Here is a 20,537-nt window from a genome sequence, read left to right on the forward strand (position 1 = left end):
AGGTAGACGGGCTTGGTAACAAATGCCGTTCCTCATTAAGCCATCTAAACACCCTTTGTTGTGGACTGTAAAATTTATGTTTCAAAGTGCAAAAAGAATTTGATCATGGCATAATCTATTTTAAGAATTCTCTCCCCTTTTGTTATGATGAACAGCTATTTGGTTTATGGCAGTTGTATAGAGAATGTTCCATTTGTTATTAAAATAGTGCCTTTGTTTTCATTTTGGACAGAATGTCAAAACTGGATCAATGGGGCCAGGCTGAAGTATTGCACTTTCTGCTCCGCTACCAACCCCGCAGTGAGGAGGAGCTGTTTGATATTCTCAATTTGTTGGACAACTATCTCAAGAGCAGCAGCACAGGTGTGGTGATGGGAGCCACCAAACTCTTCCTGATCTTGGCAAAAAAGTTCCCCCATGTACAAACTGATGTGCTTGTACGAGTCAAGGGACCCTTGCTAGCTGCCTGTTCTTCAGAGAGCCGTGAGCTCTGTTTTGCTGCTCTCTGTCATGTCCGCCAAGTCTTACATAGTTTGCCAGGTCACTTCAGCAGTCACTACAAAAAGTTTTTTTGCTCTTACTCGGAACCCCACTATATCAAGCTACAGAAGGTGGAAGTGCTGTGTGAACTGGTGAATGATGAGAATGTGCAGCAGGTGCTAGAAGAGCTTCGAGGGTACTGCACGGATGTGTCTGCTGACTTTGCACAGGCTGCCATCTTTGCCATAGGTAAAGTACCTGCTGCTTTTTTTTCTTGTGACCCCAGTTCAGCCAGCTAAAGAGTATAGTCAGGGAAACCATAGAGGACAGCAGTAAATGAATCTTGTTTCAGAGACCGAGTATCATGCATTTTGGGTCAGTGATTACATGTTAGGGCAAAGAGTTATTTTGTTTTAAATCAAGGCAGATGTTTCTCAAGGTAGACAATACAGGTAACTTGGACAACAATGCTTAAAAATTTGTACTGTCTTTATGTTATCTTCTATCCAAAATGTGTGTGTGTATATATATATATATATATATATACTTTGTTATTTGTGCTTTCAGCCTTGTGCTATGGGGATTTTTTTTTTCTTTTTCTTTAAGATTTCTTTAGGTCAGCTGAAAAAAACTTAATTTATTTTAACCATAGTTCACTGTGCCTCAGTGAACGTAGATTCTTACTTTATTGTAATTAGTGATTTTTTTCTTTTAAAGATGTCTGTGGTTATTGTATTAATTATTTTTCTTGTTCCTATGACCAAAATGCCTGATGTGACGCTGCTTAAGGAGAATTTATGTTGGCTGTAGTCTGCGGGCTACAGTCCAACGTGGCAGGAGTGTGAGGCAGCTGGTCACATTGCTTCAGTCAGGAAGTAGAGAGGGATGAATGCTGGTGCTAAGCTCACGTTTCCTTTTAATTCATTCTGGGGTCCCAGCCCACATGATGGGCTTTCCACATCCAGGATGGGTCCCCTCTTTTTCAGAGAAACCTTTGTGGAAACACTTTTACAGACATACCTATAGGTGTGTTTCCATGATGGTTGTAAGTCCAGTCAAGTTGACAGAGAAGATAGACATAGACTTTGTTGTCTTTTTTGTTTCTCCTTTTTTGTTTGTTTTTCAAGACAGGCTTTCTCAGTGTAGCCTTGGCTGTCCTGGAACTCACTGTGTAGACCAGGCTGGCCTCGAACTCACAGAGATCCACCTACCTCTGCCTCCCGCTGGGATTAAAAGCCTGCGCCACCACCACAAGGCTTGTTTTTCATTTTTAAACCATAGTTTAGTGTAGTTCAGACTAGCCTCTAATTTGTGATCCTGCTGCAGTGTCTCGGCTGCTGGGATTACAGGTGTGCAGTTTGTGTTCTCCTCTGACTAGTGGGAAATGGTTTTAGAATGACATGCTAGAATTTCACCTTTCCATCCTCTGTAGGTAGCATTGCCAAGACTTACACAGATCAGTGTGTACAGATTCTAACAGAGTTGCTGGGGCTCCGACAAGAACACATCACTACCGGTAATGCCTGCTTTCCTAGAATCAATCTATCTATCTATCTACCTACCTTCCTTCCTTCCTTCCTTCCTTCCTACTTACCTACCTACCTACCTACCTAACTTTCTTCCTTCCTTCCTTCCTTCCTTCCTTCTTTCCTTCCTTCCTACCTTCCTATCTTCCTTCCTTCTTTCCTTCCTTCCTTCCTTCCTTCCTTCTTTCCTTCCATCCTTCTTTCCTTCCTTCCATCCTTCCTTCCTTTCTTTCCTTTTTTTCTTAAATCAAGTACCTAGCTAACAGTAGTTGATTAAAGAATCTCTTTTCTTAAATGAGTTTCAGTTATGTAGACTTAAACTGGATGTCCTTGCATCATCATCATCTGTTGCAGGGTAGACTCTTCTGGCTTTTGGAGTGACAAGGCTGTATTGTAGATAATGAAGGTACTAGGAAGCTCTCTATCTTTTTACTTTATCCAGCTTCCAAGGCTGGCCTGAAGTGAGGCAAGGAAGGCTCCTACAGTGTAAAATTTATTCTCAGGCTTGTATACGCGCCAGTCTCAGGTGTCTTAAATCTTGCATTTAGATACTTTGCTCATTCCACCAGTCTCAGCGCTGTGTTCAGTGTCTGTCAGCAACACTACCCCACGTTTGCCCACAACATTGTATTTACAAAGCACTTTGCTGTTTGTTCACTTACCTTCATGTCAATTTGATGTGCATAAATTCATGTGTATCTTCCATTTCTCAATTAATTAATAACCACCCTTCCAAACCTGTTTTCCAGAAATACAGTTAGAAATCTAATCTGAATACACAATTCTTCTTAAGCTTCTTTCCTGCATGGACTCTCACCCTGTGCTCTTGTGTTCTGGGCTCTATTGTAGTGGTGGTGCAGACTTTCCGAGACCTGGTTTGGTTGTGCCCTCAGTGTACGGAAGCTGTATGTCAGGCCCTGCCCGGCTGCGAGGAGAACATTCAAGACAGTGAGGTAGAATGTAATTCTCTTTCTTGTTACTTGTAATCATAGAAGGGATTATAGGACCCTGCCTTCTGGAGTCTGTATTTGGTTTGGTTTTGTGGTGCTGGGGATCAAACTCAGGCTAGGTAAACACTTCTACCACTGAGACAGTATCTAGCCCTGAAATGGAAGCTAATTACTGTTTAACATCCTGTGTCCAAGTAGGAACTCAGGCTTGCTTATGTCTCTTTGGGACATAAATAACCCAAAAATTATAAAAAGAGATTTATCTATAGTTTCAGTTATAAATTCTTTGATACCATTGTCCTCTTGAATAATTATGAGTCAGAGATTTACACCATGGAATATTTTTGTTGCTAGTAGTTTTTTTGTTTGTTAATTTTTGAGACAGGGTCTCACTGTAGAGCCCTGGCTGGTGTGGTACTCGGTATATGACTAGACTGCCCTGCCTCTGCCTCCGCCTCCTGAGTGCTAGGATTAAAGGAGTGCATGTATGGCCTGTTTGGTATTTTTTGTTTGTGGGTTTTAAGAAACATCACAGATGATTCTGGTATATATTCTAAGTTAATAATCACTTTCATAAAAAGATTTCAAGAAATTCTTTTAGTAGTTTTTTGAAACATGAAACCTCACTTTTTTTTTTTTTTTTTTTTTTGGTTTTTCGAGACAGGGTTTCTCTATAGCTTTGGAGCCTGGACCATCTCTGTAGACCAGGCTGGCCTTGAACTCACAGAGATCCGCCTGCCTCTGCCTCCCGAGTGCATTACAGGCATGCGCCACCACTACCCGGTGAAACCTCACTTTTGATTCCAGCACTTGGGAGCAGAAGCTAGTGGATCTCTGTGAATTTGAGATCAGCTTGGACTACATTCTGAGTCCACAACAGCCAGAGCTACATAGTGGAAAAAACAAACAAAAAAAGAAACATTAAACCTTAAATTGGGCCAGGCAGTGGTGCACACGCCTTTAATCCCAGCACTCAGGAGGCAGAGCCAGGCAGGTCTCTGTGAGTTTGAGGCCAGTCTGGTCTACAGAGTGAGTTCCAGGAAAGGCGCAAAGCTGCAGAGAGCAACCCTGACTCGAAAAACAAAAACAAAACAACAAACAAAAAAAATTGGGGCAAAAGGCCCAAACTGAGAAGGCTTTATTTGTTGCTTAATCAGCATAGGCTAATGAAAAGTTTTGAGTTTCCCTTTATGCATTATTGCATTTTTCTTTGTTTCTCTCTCTCTCTCTCTCTTTGCCTCTTTTTGATAGTGTCTCCCATAGCCCAAAATAGTGTCTTACATATAGCCCAGGCTGTCAAACTCACTGTGTAGCTGACTTTGACACTGGACTCTAATAATCCTCCTGCCTCTATCAGCTGAGTGAGGGGTTATAGGTGTGATCCTCATACCCGACAGCTTTTTTTCTGTGTAGCCGTGGCTGTCCTGGAACTAGATCTGTAGACCAGGCTGGCTTCAAGCTCAGAGATCCGCCTGCCTCTGCCTCTTGAGTGCTGGGATTAAAGGCATCAAACTCAGGTCTTATGCCTGCTAAAGTTGGCATTTTGCAAACTGCACTGCATCCCTAACCCCAAAGTCCACGTGCATTAGAATTTCATTCTTGTTTATTTTAGAGAAGTAGTGGAGCAGGACAGCAGGTTAGCACCAATGAAAGGGTACAGTGTATCTGCTGGCACTAGGGAAAAAGCAAAGCCTGTGACTGTATTGTTTCTGTTCCCTCTGTTTGGGCAGCCACATAGTAGGCATTTATTATTTTCTCATTCCTAGGGGAAACAGGCACTTATTTGGTTACTTGGGGTTCATGGAGAAAAAATCCCCAATGCTCCTTATGTGTTGGAGGACTTTGTAGAAAATGTGAAGTCAGAGACATTTCCTGCTGTTAAGATGGAGCTGCTGACTGCACTAATACGCCTCTTCCTTTCACGCCCTGCGGAGTGCCAGGACATGCTGGGACGTCTATTGCATTATTGCATAGGTAGGTTTCCGAGAGCATAGTACTTTCTGAGACTCATGCTAAAAGCCGTCATAGTTTTCATTGTCTAGTACATCATGTGTGGGACTTGGGAAGGAAATGACACTTTCTAAAGGATCTTGCCTTCTTCATTTTTTTCTCCTCTTATGTTGGCACAAAGGTTGGAGGAGAGTAGGGTGTTTGTTTGTTTGTTTAACTCGATCCATTGTTTTCTCTCAGAGGAAGAAAAGGATATGGCTGTACGAGACCGAGGTCTCTTCTATTATCGCCTCCTGTTAGTTGGCATTGATAAAGTTAAGCAGATCCTGTGTAGTCCTAAATCTGACCCTTCTCTTGGACTTTTGGAGGATCAACCAGAACGACCTGTGAATAGCTGGGCTTCAGATTTCAACACACTGGTGCCAGTGTATGGCAAAGCCCACTGGGCAACTATCTCTAAATGCCAGAAGGTAGAGCGTCATCGCCTTGAGCTACCTCCCAATGCATCTTTGGCCAAACCAGGTAAAAATAGTGTTTAGCTTACATCTCGTCGTGGTAAAGCTTTCTACCACCCCTTGTGGTAACTGGTGGAAAGTAAAATACTGTAGCTAAATTTCATACTGTTGTCTGAATGTGAATCCTTTGTGGGCATGAGGGGAGTTCATCTTTGGTTATTTAAGCCATTTAAAATTATGAAGATAGAAGTCATAGTATAAATGTGTTTTGCTTTTGATGTTTATGAGACACAATAAGGCCTTGAGCTGGCTGTGTACCCAAGACTTCCCTTGTAGCCTTGATCCTCCTGTTTTCATTCCCCACCCCAAGTACTAGGAGTACAAGTGGGTACCACCATGCCTGGCAATACATTGGGTATTTTGGAATGTAAAGTAAAAATGCTGATTAAGAGCATCTCTTATAAAAGCTTTCTGACTCTTTTAGGTCACTTGATTTCTGAAGAGAACAAACAAGGAATAGAAGAATCTCTTGATCCTGAAGCTCTGATGCTGGTCCCTAATCTCCAGCTTACTGCTGAGTATTTTGAGAAAACATGGCTTAACCTCAAAGTTACTCATCAACAGGTGTTTCCTTGGCAGGGAGAAGTCCAGCCCGACACTCTCCAAATGGCTCTAAAAGTAGTGAACATTCAGACCATCGCAATGAGCAGGGCTGGGGCACAGCCCTGGAAAGCCTACCTCAGCGCTCAGGATGAGACTGGTTGTCTCTTCTTAACTGAGTTACTACTGTTGAAGCCTGAGGACTCAGAAATGCAGATCTCTGTGAAACAGAGTGAGGCAAGGACTGAAGCACTGCATGGTTTTGTTTCTGTGTTAGAAACTGTGATCGGAGCAGTTGGAGACATAAAATCCTGAGAGTCTTGCTGCTTGCCTGCAGTAGATGAGCAGCTTTCAGAGTTCCTTCATTTTCTAATAGAGCTGCTTCTGAGTCCACATAGCAAATGCAAAGAGAATGGGCAGTCTGGGAATCCCAGCTTTTGTGTTTACCCAAAGGCTCCTCCCTTGTTCCCTTCCAGCCTGTCAGGGATTGATCCCATTTTAAAAGAGAACGTTACACAGTAGTATTGATAAGGGGTAAGGTGGGACAAGGATAGGATAGGGATCATTTTAGGAGTAGTATTTATTAAATATACGTGGTGACTGTGGAAATTGGTAGCTGTCATTTTTGAGGGTGTTTCTTTTCTTCAGTAAAGTGTTGTATTTTTAGGCATGCTTTTTAGGTTAGGATCCAAGAACCCTTACTGTGGCATCTAAAGTACCTCTTCAGTGCCGTGGCTCACCACTCCTGAAACAACCTCTATTCTGACAAGGTGGTTTACAAAGAAGAAAAAAAAAAAACTGGTTTATTGTGGTGCTCTGAGTGCTTTTTCATCCCGGACCTTAACATCTACTTCTTCTCCAGAGCAGTTCCTTGCTCTCGTGTCTCAACCCTTAGTGTGTCTTTCTTAGTTCTGAGCTCTTCTGGGATGTTTTTCTGTGACACTCATTGCCTTCATTATTTAAGCTATCAAAGCTGCCATGCAGGAACTGAGGATGTAGCTCAGTTGTAGAGTACTGGATTAGCATGCACAGACCCCAAGTTCATAAAACGGAGCATAGTGATACACACCTTTAATCCCAGTGCTCGGGGTGGAAGCAGGATGATTAGAAGTGCAAGGTCAGCTACAGTAGGATGTTTGAGGCCAGTGTGGGATACATGAGACACTGTGGAGAAAAAGAGTCCTGGTGAGATAGATGGCTTAGTAGGTAAGGTGCTTGCTGCCAAGCTTGGAAAACTGAGTTCGATCCCCCTGACCCACATTGTTGAAGGAAAGAACCAACTTCCATATGTTTATTCTCTGATGTCCATCCACACGTATGCTGTGACACAAAGTATGTTCCACTACATTCAATAAATACATTTTTAAAAACTAAATTAAAAATAGCTTTTAATGATCTGGCATGATGACTTAGTGGATAAAGCACCTATCACTATGATGACCTCAGATCAATTCCCAGGACCCATGTGATAGAAGGAGAGAACTAGCTCCCAGAGATTGTTGTCTGACCCCATTCATACACACTCATATGTGTGTGCCCCTCACCCCAAATAAATAATAACTATTAAAGATGTTCTTCAGTTGGTATTCATACTTCTAGCAGCTCTATTGTCATTGTTTTCTTATTGTTTGTGCTCAGTTTTTATTTTACTTATACTCGACTATTTTATACAGTGATATCACTAATGCTGTAGATGTAACAGAATAACAGCAAGCTGTCTTAAGACCAAACTATCCAGAAAGGGGAAAATAAAACATCAGTTAATCCCAGTGTGTTGGAATGGGGATACAGACAGATATTTTGAGTACAGAGCTGAGACATTAGCCTCAGAATTGGGTTTATAAGTGATTTGGTAGTCAGACTGAAGGGAAGCATTTTTTGGTCATCAGATTTTTTTTCTTACTATGTTTTTTTTTTTTTTTTTTTTTTTTTTTTTTGTGTGTGTGTGTAAATGTGCCATGGTACATGTGTGGAGGTCAGAGGACAATTTGCCCTGTGGGTTCTGGGTATCTTCAAGTTTTGTAGTAATCCCCTTTGCTCAGCCATCTCTCCAGCCCTGTCATCAGATTTTAGTTTGTAAAAGAAATGTACATTTAATTCCATGGGTGACATGAAGTGATATATATAAGATCCTAAAGGAAGTAAGGCATTTCATATGACAGACTTTCACTATGAAATCAGAGAACATAACAAACTGAGCTTAAGGCACATCTTTGAGGGCTTCTGGGAGCATTTCATCATCTAGCTTAGTTCAAGAATTTCTATCTAGATACATAAATTGCATGATGGGCTTTGTTTTTTTGTGTGTTTAAAGATTGATTTATTTATTATGTATACAGTATTCTTCCTACATACATCTGTACCTATAGGCCAGAAGAGGGCACCAGATCTCATTACAAGTGGTTGTGAGCCACCATGTGGTTGCTGGGAATTGAACTCAGATCCTCTGGAAGAGTAGACGGTGCTCTTAACCACTGAGCCATCTCTCCAGCATCCTTGCTTTGTGTTTTTTGAGACAGGGTCTTAATGTATAGCCCTGGCTACCCTGCCACTTGTTATGTAGACCATTCTGGCCTCAAACTCAACAGATCCTCCTGCCTCTGCCTCCTAAGTGCTGAGATTAAAGGCTCATGCCATCATACCTGGTTAAATTATCTTAACAGATAATTTTTCAGTCATGATTTCTCTCAACTAGGTTCTTCATAGAGTGAATGGTAGGTAGTAGTGAATTTGTTTAATAAGGAAGAGCCTATTTTGGGGAGTTGCTTGTTAAGTAGTCTTCCCAGCTGGATAATTCTAAGGGCAGTGAAGGTCTTGTTCCTTTATGTCTACAATACATTCACCATAATATTTCTTAGTGAATGTTTGTTGAATGAATAACTATAAGTAATTAGACGGTGGTATTCTTAAACTACTTATTTTGTGCATGTATATGTGGGTGTAGGAGTGCCAGAGTGTGTGCTTAGAAGTCGATACAACTTTTTTTCTCTTTCCATTGTGTGGGTATTAGGAATTGAACTCAGTACATCAGGTTTGGCATCAAGCAGCTTTACTCACTGGATCATCTGAGATTGATGTTTGAAGTATGCTTTATTATATTCTATTAACTATACAGAAAGTAATGGAATTCCATCTAGGCCAGGATTTCTTTCTTTTCTTTTTGTTAATTTGTGTTTGTTTTGTTGTTTTCAGACTGGGCCTCACTATGTCACTATATAGACCAAGCTGGCCTTGAACTCAGAGATGTGCTGCCTGCCTCTGCCTTTAGAGTGCTGGGATTAAGGCATGTGCCACCACTCCTGGTAGACCAGGATTTCTTAAAAGTGGCAATAACCAATTTTTGGGAGAGGTGATAGCTAATCTTGGTTGTCAACTTGACACACCTGGAAAAAGGGAATCTCAATTGAATAATTGCCTCTATCCGATTAGCTCGTGGGGTTTCTGTGGGATATAGAAGGCCTCAGCCCACTATGGGCAGTGCCATCCCTAGGCAAATGGGCCTGAGCTGTATAAGAAAGGTCACTGACCAAGCTAGGGAAATGTAACACGAATCTTTTTTTTTTTTTTTTAAAGATTTTATTTATTATGTATACATTGTTCTGGTTGCATGTATCCCTGCAGGCCAGAAGAGCGAGCCAGATCTTATTACAGATGGTTGTGAGCCACCATATGGGTGCTGGGAATTGAACTCAGGACCTCTAGAGGAACAGCCAGTGTTCTTATCCTCTGAGTCATCTCTCCAGCCCGTAACACGAATCTTAAAAGGTCTTATTAATAAAAAGAAAAACCAAAAACCTGGAGCCAGATATTGGGGTGAAAGCTGAAAAATCAGAGAAACAGAACAAGCCACAGCTAACCTCACCTCTCCAACTCCTCAGCCGATTCTGTTTCCATGAATCCTCAGACTGAAAGCCTGAGTCCTCACCCCTGAGGGTCTCAGTTGAACTGCTCCTTAGTTCCTGTCTCCTCAGGCCTTATACACTGTTCTTCACCCAGCCATGTCACTTCCTGGGTTTAAAGGCATGTGCCCTTCCCAAGCAAAGAGATGAGACCTCAAGTACTGGTATTAAAGGCATGTGCCACCACTGCCTGACTCTGTTCCTAGTGTGGCCTTGAACTCACAGAGATCCAGGAGGATCTCTGCCTCCCAAGTGATAGGATTAAGGGTGTGTGCCACCACTGTCTGGCCTCTATGTCTAATCTAGTGGCTGGCTCTGTCCTCTGTTCCCCACACAAGTTTATTAGGGAACACAATATATCACCACAGGGAAAGCAAGTCAGTAAGCAGTGTTCCTTTGTGGTTTCCGAGTCAGGCTCCTGGCATGAGTTCCCTATCATGGTTTCCTTTGCCTGCTCAAGTTGCTTTTGGTCATGGTTTATCATAGCAACAGAGAGCAAGTAGGGCTTTTTCTGTAGACTCTATGAAGATTATTAGCAGTATGCCTGGTCTCTACTTGATGTATGCCAATATATACCCCACTTGGGACAACTAAAAATATCTAGACGTTTTCAAAAGATCCATGGGGTGGGTAACCTAGCCCCTATTTGAGAAACCACTCATCTAGATCATGTATCTCCAGGGACTGTCAAAGGAAGTAGAACTTCAGAATGATTTTTTTACATATTTTTATTCAGTTAAAATAATGAATTATCTCTGTAGGTACTGAAGAAAATCCCAAAAGTAACGTTTTGTCAGTGTACAATGAGTGGGTACTTGGAGTTTTTAAAAGGAGGTCAGAAGAGGGCATCAGATTACCGGAGTTGGAATTATGGGTGGTTGTGAGCTGCCATGTGGGTGCTAGGAATCAAATGTAGGTCCTCTGCAAGCACAAATGCTCTTAATCTCTGAGCCACTACCCCACCCTGGGAATTTGCTTTGGAAGATGTACTTTTATTTATTTTGGGTTTTGGAAACATGATCTTGCTATGTATCCCTGGCTGGCCTGGAACTTGCTGTCTGTAGTTCAGGGTATCCTGCTTTATGGCAGTCCTGCTGTCTCTCTGAGTCATGGGTGTTAGTTCTTTTGGCGCTCTTACCCCGCGAGGAACACATCCCGAACACGACAAATCCACAGAAGAGCTGTTTATTAATATAGGATAGGAAGAGACGTGACAGGCCTGTGTGAAGCACACACGTGAGTGAGGAGAGGAGGAGAGGAGAGAGGAGAGAAGAGAAGAGAGAAGAGGAGACCTGTGTAAAATGGCGCCAGCTTTTTAAAGAGTGAGCTGCACATGCGTACAGGACCACATGTGGTTACTCCACAAATGCGCATAGATTACATGGCCTCGCGCGCTTTACGCAACCATGTAAAGCCACGGAGTCATAGTCACGCGAGATGTTCTGACCTGGAAATGGCTATTTTGAACTGGAAATAACTAGACGGTCCACCAGGAAAACCCAACCCTGTGGACATGTTGTGATTTCCTATCAATGGGTTCTGCAATTACAGATATGCAACACTACACCTGACCTGGAGGGTGGACTTTACTTTTTTTTTTTTGCCGAGACAGGGTTTCTCTGTAGCTTTGGATCCTGTCCTGGACTAGCTCTGTAGACCAGGCTGGCCTTGAACTCACAGAGATCCACCTGCCTCTGCCTCCCGGGTGCTGGGGTTACAGGCATGCGCCACCACCGCCCGGTGAGGACTTTACATTTTTAAAAAGCTTAATTATTACTGGTGGAGAGCAGTGGCAGGGGAGGTGGGGGGGTGCTGTGTGCATCTCAAAGGATGCTGGTGGAGATTTTAGAAGACAACTTTTGAGAGGGGGTTCTGTCCTTTCACTGTGTTCTGACGATACAACTCAAGTCTGATATCAGGCTTGCTCAGCAAATGCTTTTACCTACTGAGCCATCTTACCAGCCCCGGGAAAGTGTGCTTTTAAGATGATCTCAGGGAAGTACTGATTTTTCCAGTTGCTTGGCTTTGCTAATTTGTAAGCAACATGACCAACATTCATGTATACCAGGGACTTACTAATTCCTAATATTTTTCACCTTAGGAGCTCTGTTTAGCTTCTGTGAACAAGTGGCTTGATGATGTAATATAAATGAACACGTGCTTATCTTTTAAAATCCCGAGGGCACCTCATTGCTGTCTTCTAAGAACAATGATCCAATCTCAGCCTTAGATGATAGGTAAGTGTTATATATCTCGTGAAAAACACTGCAGAGGCAGTCATTTTTGTGTTAACTGACCATAGTTTTATTGCTATGGACTAGTGACAATTATATATCTTTTTGTTCCCTCCATCTGGATGAGGGGTCTGGTTTTTTGTTTTTTGTTTTCAGCTACTAGATGTTTGGGGGAGAAAGGTAGCATGACTTATTTTCTTAGAAGTTTACATATTAAGAGAGCCTATACCTGAGGATTCATCCATGCACACTTGGTGTTGCAGATGAAAGAACATGAACTTGGGGCCAGGAACCTATAATGAGACAAGGCTTTGAGGGGGTGATGTTAGCTGTTATGGTTAGAGGGTAGCAAAAAACAAAACAAAACAAAAACCCAACAACAACAACAAAACGACTAACTATGAAAGTGGTTTGGCTTCATCATTTTTCAGTACTGAACAGGAACATGGTATGAGGACTGCAAGTTCGAAGGGAAGTGGGCTGCAGGGAAGGGGTGGTTTGTGATGGAGCTGCAGTGAAGGAGGTCCAAAGAAGTAAATAAGGCATGAAAATTTATTCTACACTATCCCTGAGAGCCTAGACTCTTTCTATGGCCTTATTATTTATACATTATTAATTACATAAGATAATGCGAAGAAGCTGAGATTCCATTCCAAGGATGACATTTACCTATAAGCATATCAGTAGTGAGATGGAAAGGTGGTTCACTGTTGTGAAAAAAGCTTGTGTTTGACGTAAACAGACTTAATTTTTATTACTTAGGGGGTGTATATGTGTTTGGGTGTGTGCACACATGTGCAGGTACATAGGCATGTTTGTGCATACCTGTCTAGGCCAGAGATCAGTATTAGATATCTTCTGCAATTGTTCTCCACTTTACCTTTGTTTGTTGGTTTGTTGGTTTGTTTTGTTTTGTTTTTCCGAGACAGGGTTTCTCTGTAGCTTTGCGCCTTTCCTGGAACTCACTCTGTAGCCCAGGCTGGCCTTGAACTCAGCAGTTAAGAAATACTGAGGGTCTTCCAGAGGGCCTGAATTTGCCCCCTATCACCCACATGGCAGTTCACAACTGTTTGTAACTCCAGTTCCAGAGGATCTGACACTCCTCAGGCACCGGGCATGTACATGGTGCAGACATACATGCAGGCAAAACACCCATGCACAAAAACAAAATAATAGAAGATTTTTTAGATTTTATGTATGTTTGTGTGTCATGTGTGCAGGGCCCATGGAGGCCAGAAGAGGGTGTCTGATTAACTGGCACTAGAGTTACAGATGGTTGTTGGGCGCCATGTGTGGGTGCTGGGAACTAACACTTAACTGCTGCGCCATCTCTCCACCATAGAACTGATTTAAAATTTCTATCTGGCCAGGCAGTGGTGGCTCATGCCTTTAATCTCACCCTCAAGAGGCTGAGGCAGGTGGATCTCTCTGAGTTTCAGGCCAACCTGAACTACACATCGAGTTCCAGGACAGCCAGGGCTACACAGAGAAAATCTTGTCTTGAAAAAAAAAATTCTATTCTGCCACCTTTTTAAATTTTATTTTTACTTTTATTTTGGACCCCAGTTTCCCTTTTTTCCACTCCTTCCAGTTCCTTTCCCCATCTACCTTTCTACCAGATCAACCCCTCCTCTGTTTCTGGAAAAAAAAAAAAAAGCAGCTCTCCCAGGAATCCACCAAACATGGCCTAACAAGATACAGTAAGACTGGGCACAAACCCTTATCATGGTGGGATGTGACAACCCAGTAGGAGGAAAAGGATCACAAGTCAAAAGAGTCAGAGACACCCCCCACTCCCACTTATTGGAAGTCCCATAAGAACACCAAGCTACACAACCATAAGGAATATGCAGAGAACCTAGCTCAGTACCATACAGAGTCTGTGTTTGTCTGTTTGGTCTCTGAGCCCCTATGAGCCCAGGTTAGTTGATTCTGTGGGTTTTCTTGTGGTGTCCTTGACCCCTATGGTTCCTACAATCTTTCTTCCCAATCTTCTGCAATGTTCCTCTGGCTCCATCTAGAGTTTAGCTGTGAGTCTCTGCAACTGCTCCTATTCATTGCTGGATGACACCACTGTGATGCCAATTGGGCTAGGTATCAATCTATGAGTATAGTAGTATATCATTAGGATATCATTGGGAATCATTTCATTGACTTTTCTTCTTTTTTATGCTAGTCTATTTTAGGTCTATCCTGGGTCTCTAGGCTGTCCTGCCTCTGGTTCCTGGCCATCTAGGCAGTGTCAGGTGCTTGGGCTCCTTCTCATGGCATGAGCCTCAAGTTGCACCAGTCATTTGTAGGCCACTCATACAAGTTCCACATCACCATTGTCCCAGCATGTCCTACAGTCAGGACAGATTGTAGGTCAAAGGTTTTGGGGCTGGGTTGATGTCCCAGTACCACTGCTAGGAGTCTTGCCTAGTTACAGAAGATGGCCAGTTCAGGCTCCATATGCCCTATTACTAGGAGACTTCACTAGGGTCACTCTTGTTGATTTCAGGGACTTTCCACTGCACTAGGTTTCTACAAATTCCAGGCATCTCTCCCAGTATTTTCTCCTTCCATCTTTCCACCACGTTTCTGCCTGATCCCTGTTCCCATCCCCATCCATCCCCAGTCCACCTGCAAAATCTATTTCCCCCTTTCCAGGGAGATCCATGCATTCCCATCTTGAGTTCTCCATGTTATGTAGCCTCTCTAGGTCTGAGGACTGTGGTATAATTATCCTTTACTTTACAACGAATATCCTCTTATGAGTGAGTACATACCATGTTTGTCTTTCTGGGACTGGGTTACCTCACTCAGGATGATCTTTTCTAGTTCCATCCATTTGCCTGCAAATTCCATGATGTCATTTTTTTTAACAGCTGATTAATACTCTATTGTGAATATGTACCACATTTTCTTCATCCATTCTTCAGTTGAGGGGTATCTAGGATGTTACCAGTTTCTGGATATTATGAATAAAGCCGTAACAAACATGGCTAAACAATGTCCTTGTGGTAGGATGGCACATACTTTGGGTATATGCCCAAGAGTGGTATAGCTGGGTCTTGAGGTAGATGGATTCCCAATTTTCTGAGGAACTGCTGTATTGATTTCCATAATGGCTGTACTAGTTTGCACTCCCACCAACAATGGAGGAGTGTTCCCCTTGCTCCACATCCTCACCAGCATGAGCTGTTACTTGTGTTTTTGATCTTAGCCATTCTGATGGGTGTAAGATGGTCTCTCAGTCATTTTGATTTGCATTTCCCTGATGGCTAAGGATGTTGATCATTTATTTAAGTACTTCTTGGCCATTTGAGATTCCTTTGTTGAGAATTCTCTGTTTAAGTCTGTACCCCATTTTTAAATTGGATTGTTTGGTTTGTTGATATTTATTTCTTGAGTTCTTTATGTATTTTGGGTATTAGCCATCTGTCAGATAAAGAGTTGGTGAAAATCTTTTCCCATTCTGTAGGCTGCCTATTGACAGTGTCCTTTGCTTTACAGAAGCTTTCCAGTTTCAGGAGGTCCCACTTATTAATTGTTGGTCTTAGTGCCTGCACTATTGGTGTTCTGTTCAGGAAGTTGTTTCCTATACCAAAGTATTCAAGGCTATTCCTCTCTTTCTTTTCTATCAAGTTCAGTGTATCTGGTTTTATGTTGAGGTCTTTGATTCACTTGGACTTGAGTTTTGTGCAGGGTGATAGATACAGATCTATTTGATTCTTCTACATGCTGACATCCAGTTAGACCAGCACATTTGTTAAGAGGCTTTCTTTTTTCCACTGTGTATTATAGTCAGACGTTTTCTGTCCCAACCACCTGGTCCAAAATAACTGACTCAGAAGCTGAATATGAGTTATAAATGCTCAACCAATAGCTCAGGCTTGTTACTAACTAGCTCTTACATTTTAAGTTAACCCATATTTCTATTTATGCTTTGCCATGTGACAGTACCTTTATTAGCATGGCATGTTCATTTCCTGCTCCCTCAGCATCTGGCTGGCAACTCCTGACTCTGTCCTCCTTCCCATCATCCTTACTTTGGTTGCCCTGCCTATAATTCCTGCCTGGCTACTGGCCAATCAGTGTCTTCTTAAACCAATTCAAGTGATAAATCCTCACAGTGTACAAGAGGATTATTCCACAGCAGTGTATTTCTTGCTTCTTTATTAAAAATTAATTGTCCATAGGTGTGTGGATTTACTTGTGGGTCTTCAGTTTGATTCCATTAACTAACCTGTCTGTTTTTTTGCCAATACTGTTATTTATTAGGCGATGCAATGTTATTTATTAAGCAGTGCTGTTTACCATACGAGAGAAGCCACAAGGCACAACAAAACCCACTATAAGAGTTTGTTAGGGACCAAGATGTCAGGAACCAAACATGAACCATAGAAAGTACTAGCTAAACCAAAGAACAACTCATAAGCCCCTTCCCAGAGCAGTAACCAGAGGCCTCCCAAGATAAGAGAACATCCCACAGTCAGGTGCCATGACAACCGAAGGTAAAGAGCATTCCAGGGTCAGGTAGCCTAGCAACAGAATATACTGCCCCTGACCAGTGACCTTAGCCGATATCTCGCAGGTGCACTATCTGCCTCACACGTCTTGCACCCCTTCCATGTTCTACATGCCCCTTTTCCCTTTCCCTCTTTCCTGCCCCTTCCCCCCTTATGCTATATAAGCCATGTGGAGAACAATAAAGATTGGCGGCTTGATCAGAATACTGTCTTGCTGCTGTCTCTTTGTGTCGCCCTGTCCTTTCATTCTCTCCCACAGGTGGGTGGCCCCGTTGACACCCCGCTGGCCGGGGCAAGAGTTTATTAAGGGAAGGGAATAGAAAGGGTGAGCATAGGCCTATGGAATGACTGTGTAGGAAGAGAGGGAAGGAATAGGTGGAACCTGCTTTTATAGGTTACCCTCCCCCCACACATGTGCATACGGGCTTACATAGCTATGCCATGCATGCACATAGATTACATGACCACACTGCATGAAGATTACATGATCACACAGTGCACGAATTACATAGGATGTAAGGCCTTAGAATGACTAAGCATCTTGCATGGCTACTGGACAGCACATGTGCGGTCATGTAGCTGGGGGAGTGGCTGGTAATTCTAACAAATAACATACAGATTTTATTACTATGGTTCTGTAGTAGAGCTTAAAATCAGGGATGGTGATACCTCCATATGTTCTTATATTGTGCAGGATTGTTTTAGCTATCCAGTTTGTTTTTTTTTTTCCCATATTAGGTTGGGTATTGCCCTTTCAAGGTCTGTAAAGAATTCTGTTGGAATTTTCATGAGGATTGCATTGAATTGCATTGCTTTTGGTAGAACGGCCAATTTTTACTATATTAATCCTATCAATCAATGAGCATGGAAGGTCTTTCCATTTTCATATATCTTCTTCAATTTCTTTCTTTAAAGACTTGAAGTTTTTGTTGTATAAGTCTTTCACTTGCTTGGTTAGAGTTAACCAAGATATTCCATGTTATTTGTGGCTATTGTGAAGAGTGTTGTGTTCCTGATTTTTTTCTCAATCCATTTATCATTTGTGTATAGGAGGGTTACTTTTTTTTTTTTTTTAGTTAATCTTATATCTGTTACTTCACTAAAGGTGTTCATCAGTTGTAGGAGCTCTCTGGTAGAATTTGTGTATACTATCATATCATCTGCAAATAATGATACTTTGACTTCTTCCTTTCTAATTAGTATCCCCTTGATCTCTCTTAGTTGTCTTATTGCTTCTTAGAACTTCAGTTACATATAGTAACTGGATAGATAAGGAAAGAGTGGACACCCTTGTCTTGTTCCTAGTTTTAGCAGAATTGCTTTGAGTTTCTCTCTATTTAATTTGATGTTGGCTATCTGCTTGCTGTAAATTGCCTTTATTATGTTTAGATTTGTCCCTTGTATTACTAATCTTTCCAGGACTTCTATCATGAAGTGTAGCTCGAATGTTAAAAGATCTTTTAGTAATTAACCTGTAGCCAGATATTGGGGTAAATGCTGAAAGATCACAGAGACAAAGGGACAAGTCACTGCCACGTCTCACCTCACCAATTCCATGAATCCTCCGAGGTGCCAGCTGAAAAAGCTCTAGCTGAAAGGGAGGCTTCTGCCGAAAAGCCTGTTCCTGTCTCTTCACGCTTATACCTTTCTCCACCCAGCTATCATTTCCTAGGATTAAAGGTGTGTGGTTCCCAGTACTGGGATTAAATGTGTGTGCCACCACTACCTGGCTCTGTTTTCTCCCCTATACTGAGTCAGTCTCATGTAGTCCAGGGTGTCTTTGAACTCACAGAGATCCATCTGGATCTCTGCCTCCCGAGTGCTAGGATTAAAGGTATGTGCCTCCACTGCCTGGCCTCTATGTTTAATCTAGTGGCTTGTTCTGTTCTCTGACCTTCAAGCAAATTTTATTAGGGTACACAATATATCACATTTCCCCTTTTTTTGGTCTAAAATAATAAAAGGTTAAAACTTAATAAAAGAAAAACTATATACAGTAAGTACAATAATTATATACAGTATATATAGTCAACACTTACATTAACAATGTCCAGTCCATAAACATTTGAAAAATTCAGAGAAAATACTCCATTACCTATCCTATTTTGGTGAGTCCAAAATGTTGTACTTATTTCACTGACTTAATGGTTCTTTGGATTTCTTTGGTATCTGTTTTGTCTCCCTTTTCATTTCTGATTTTGTTAATGTGGATATTCACTCTCTGCCTTTTAGTTAGTTTGGATAAGGGTTTTCAAAGAACCAATGAAACTCCTTATTTCATTGATTCTTTGTATTGTTCTCTTTGTTTCTATTTTATTGATTTCAGCCTTCAGTTTATTTCCTGCCAAATACTCCTCTTGGGTAGTCTTGCTTCTTTTTGTTCTAGAGCTTTAAATGTGCTGTATGAGATTGCTCCAATTTCTTTCTTTCTTTCTTTCTTTTTTTTTTTTTGGTTTTTCGAGACAGAGTTTCTCTGTGTAGCTTTGCGCCTTTCCTGGAACTCACTTTGTAGACCAGGCTGGCCTCGAACTCATAGAGCAAAGCTTTCAGTTTAAACATCCACAAGTGACCTTTTTTTCCACATAAATTTTCATTTCTTTAGGTAAAAAATCAAGGAGTGCAATGTGATGTATTGTGTCCCCCAATATACCATGTCCCCCAATAAAATTTATCTGAGGATCAGAGGAAAAAGCCAGCCACTATAGTAAACATAGAGGTCAGGCAATGGGAGCACATGCCTTTAATTCTATCATTTGGGAGTCAAGGATCTGTCTGGATCTCTGTGAGTTCAAGGCCACACTGGGAACAGAGCCAGACGTTGTGGCACACACTTTAAATTCCAACACTAGTTAACCATGGAGGTCTGTAGGTCTGTACAGACAGACAGAAAGTGACAGAGCTGGGTGGAAGATGAAGTGATGTAGCTGGATGGAGAGAGTAAATGAGATAGCAGAATAGAAAGGCATATAGGCATGGGTATACAGAAAGTAAGTCTCTTTGGAGACTGAGTTATCAGTGAGGGGAGGTTAGCTTATGGCTTTCCCTATTCCTCTGATCTCTCAGGTTTTCACCACTATATTTGGCTCCGGGTTTTTATTTATTAAGACTGTTTAGTAATTCGTCTACAGTGTAATTCCTATATTATATGGTAATACAAATGCTGTAGGTTTTCTCTTTCTTTTTTTTCTTCAAGAAATTGCAAAACTCACATTCCCACAAGGAGTGAATGAGAGTTCCTATCACTTTATATCCTCTCCAGCATTTGGTGGTGCCCCATTATGGATTTTGGCCAGTCTAATAGGTGTATATTATTTATTTATTTTAGAACGGGCAGAAAAGAGAATATATGGTTATTTTGTAGGAAAGAAATCCCATTCTGAATAACTGGCCTACTGTTTATGCTTGAATCTGTTATTGTTACAGTTGAAGCTGTTAATTTCACTTGGGTGATAGGTCTGCTGGGAGGAATTTTGCATCTGAGACTCAGACCTCAAATCTGGGGTTAGCTGCCTTAAGAAGGCACCCTAGGGCCGGAGAGATGGCACTGCCATTAAAGGCTAAGGCTCGCAAAAAGACATGTAGGCAGCCACTGCAGATGAGTATTCAATCCTGAGATCTTCTAAAACAATAATGAAATTTAATCCTTTAGGACAAACTCATTGTTAAAAAATGAATCTCTGTTTCCTAATCACTAAATATCGGGCTAACCAGAGGATATTTAACATCTACCACATACCAGATAGTGTCAACTCATTTCCCATCATGTTATCTGAATTCATATGATTTCCCTTTGAAACACTTTCTCATCTCTCTGACTCCTCAAAAGCCTGAGCAGGGTTTCCACCCTCTTTCCTAGCCTTTACCTTGTCATCCTTCCACACCAGCCTCATTCCTTTATTCATTTTGTTTCTGTTTTACTTTTGCTCAACAAA

At 41.7% G+C, this 20,537-nt stretch overlaps 1 protein-coding gene across 6 annotated transcripts in view; it reads left to right on the plus strand.

Moving 5' to 3' along the window:
* Ap4b1 (adaptor related protein complex 4 subunit beta 1) overlaps positions 1–20,537 on the plus strand; it is a 28,961-nt gene that overhangs the window by 5,529 nt on the left and 2,895 nt on the right. For 4 of the 6 annotated variants that reach the window (XM_036190001.1, XM_036190003.1, XM_036190002.1 and 1 more), the window contains 6 exons: positions 233–729; positions 1,913–1,996; positions 2,856–2,959; positions 4,723–4,930; positions 5,147–5,428; positions 5,846–7,562. In XM_036190001.1, coding sequence (XP_036045894.1) covers positions 233–729; positions 1,913–1,996; positions 2,856–2,959; positions 4,723–4,930; positions 5,147–5,428; positions 5,846–6,276 — 1,606 coding nt within the window. In that variant the 3' untranslated portion in view covers positions 6,277–7,562. Of the gene's footprint in view, positions 1–232; positions 730–1,912; positions 1,997–2,855; positions 2,960–4,722; positions 4,931–5,146; positions 5,429–5,845; positions 7,563–11,961; positions 12,098–20,537 lie in introns of those variants that run through there. The other 2 variants (XR_004945187.1, XR_004945186.1) reach the window with 1 other exon arrangement.

The sequence above is a fragment of the Onychomys torridus genome, chromosome 6 (genome assembly GCF_903995425.1).
Source record: "Onychomys torridus chromosome 6, mOncTor1.1, whole genome shotgun sequence".
Lineage (NCBI taxonomy): Eukaryota > Metazoa > Chordata > Mammalia > Rodentia > Cricetidae > Onychomys > Onychomys torridus.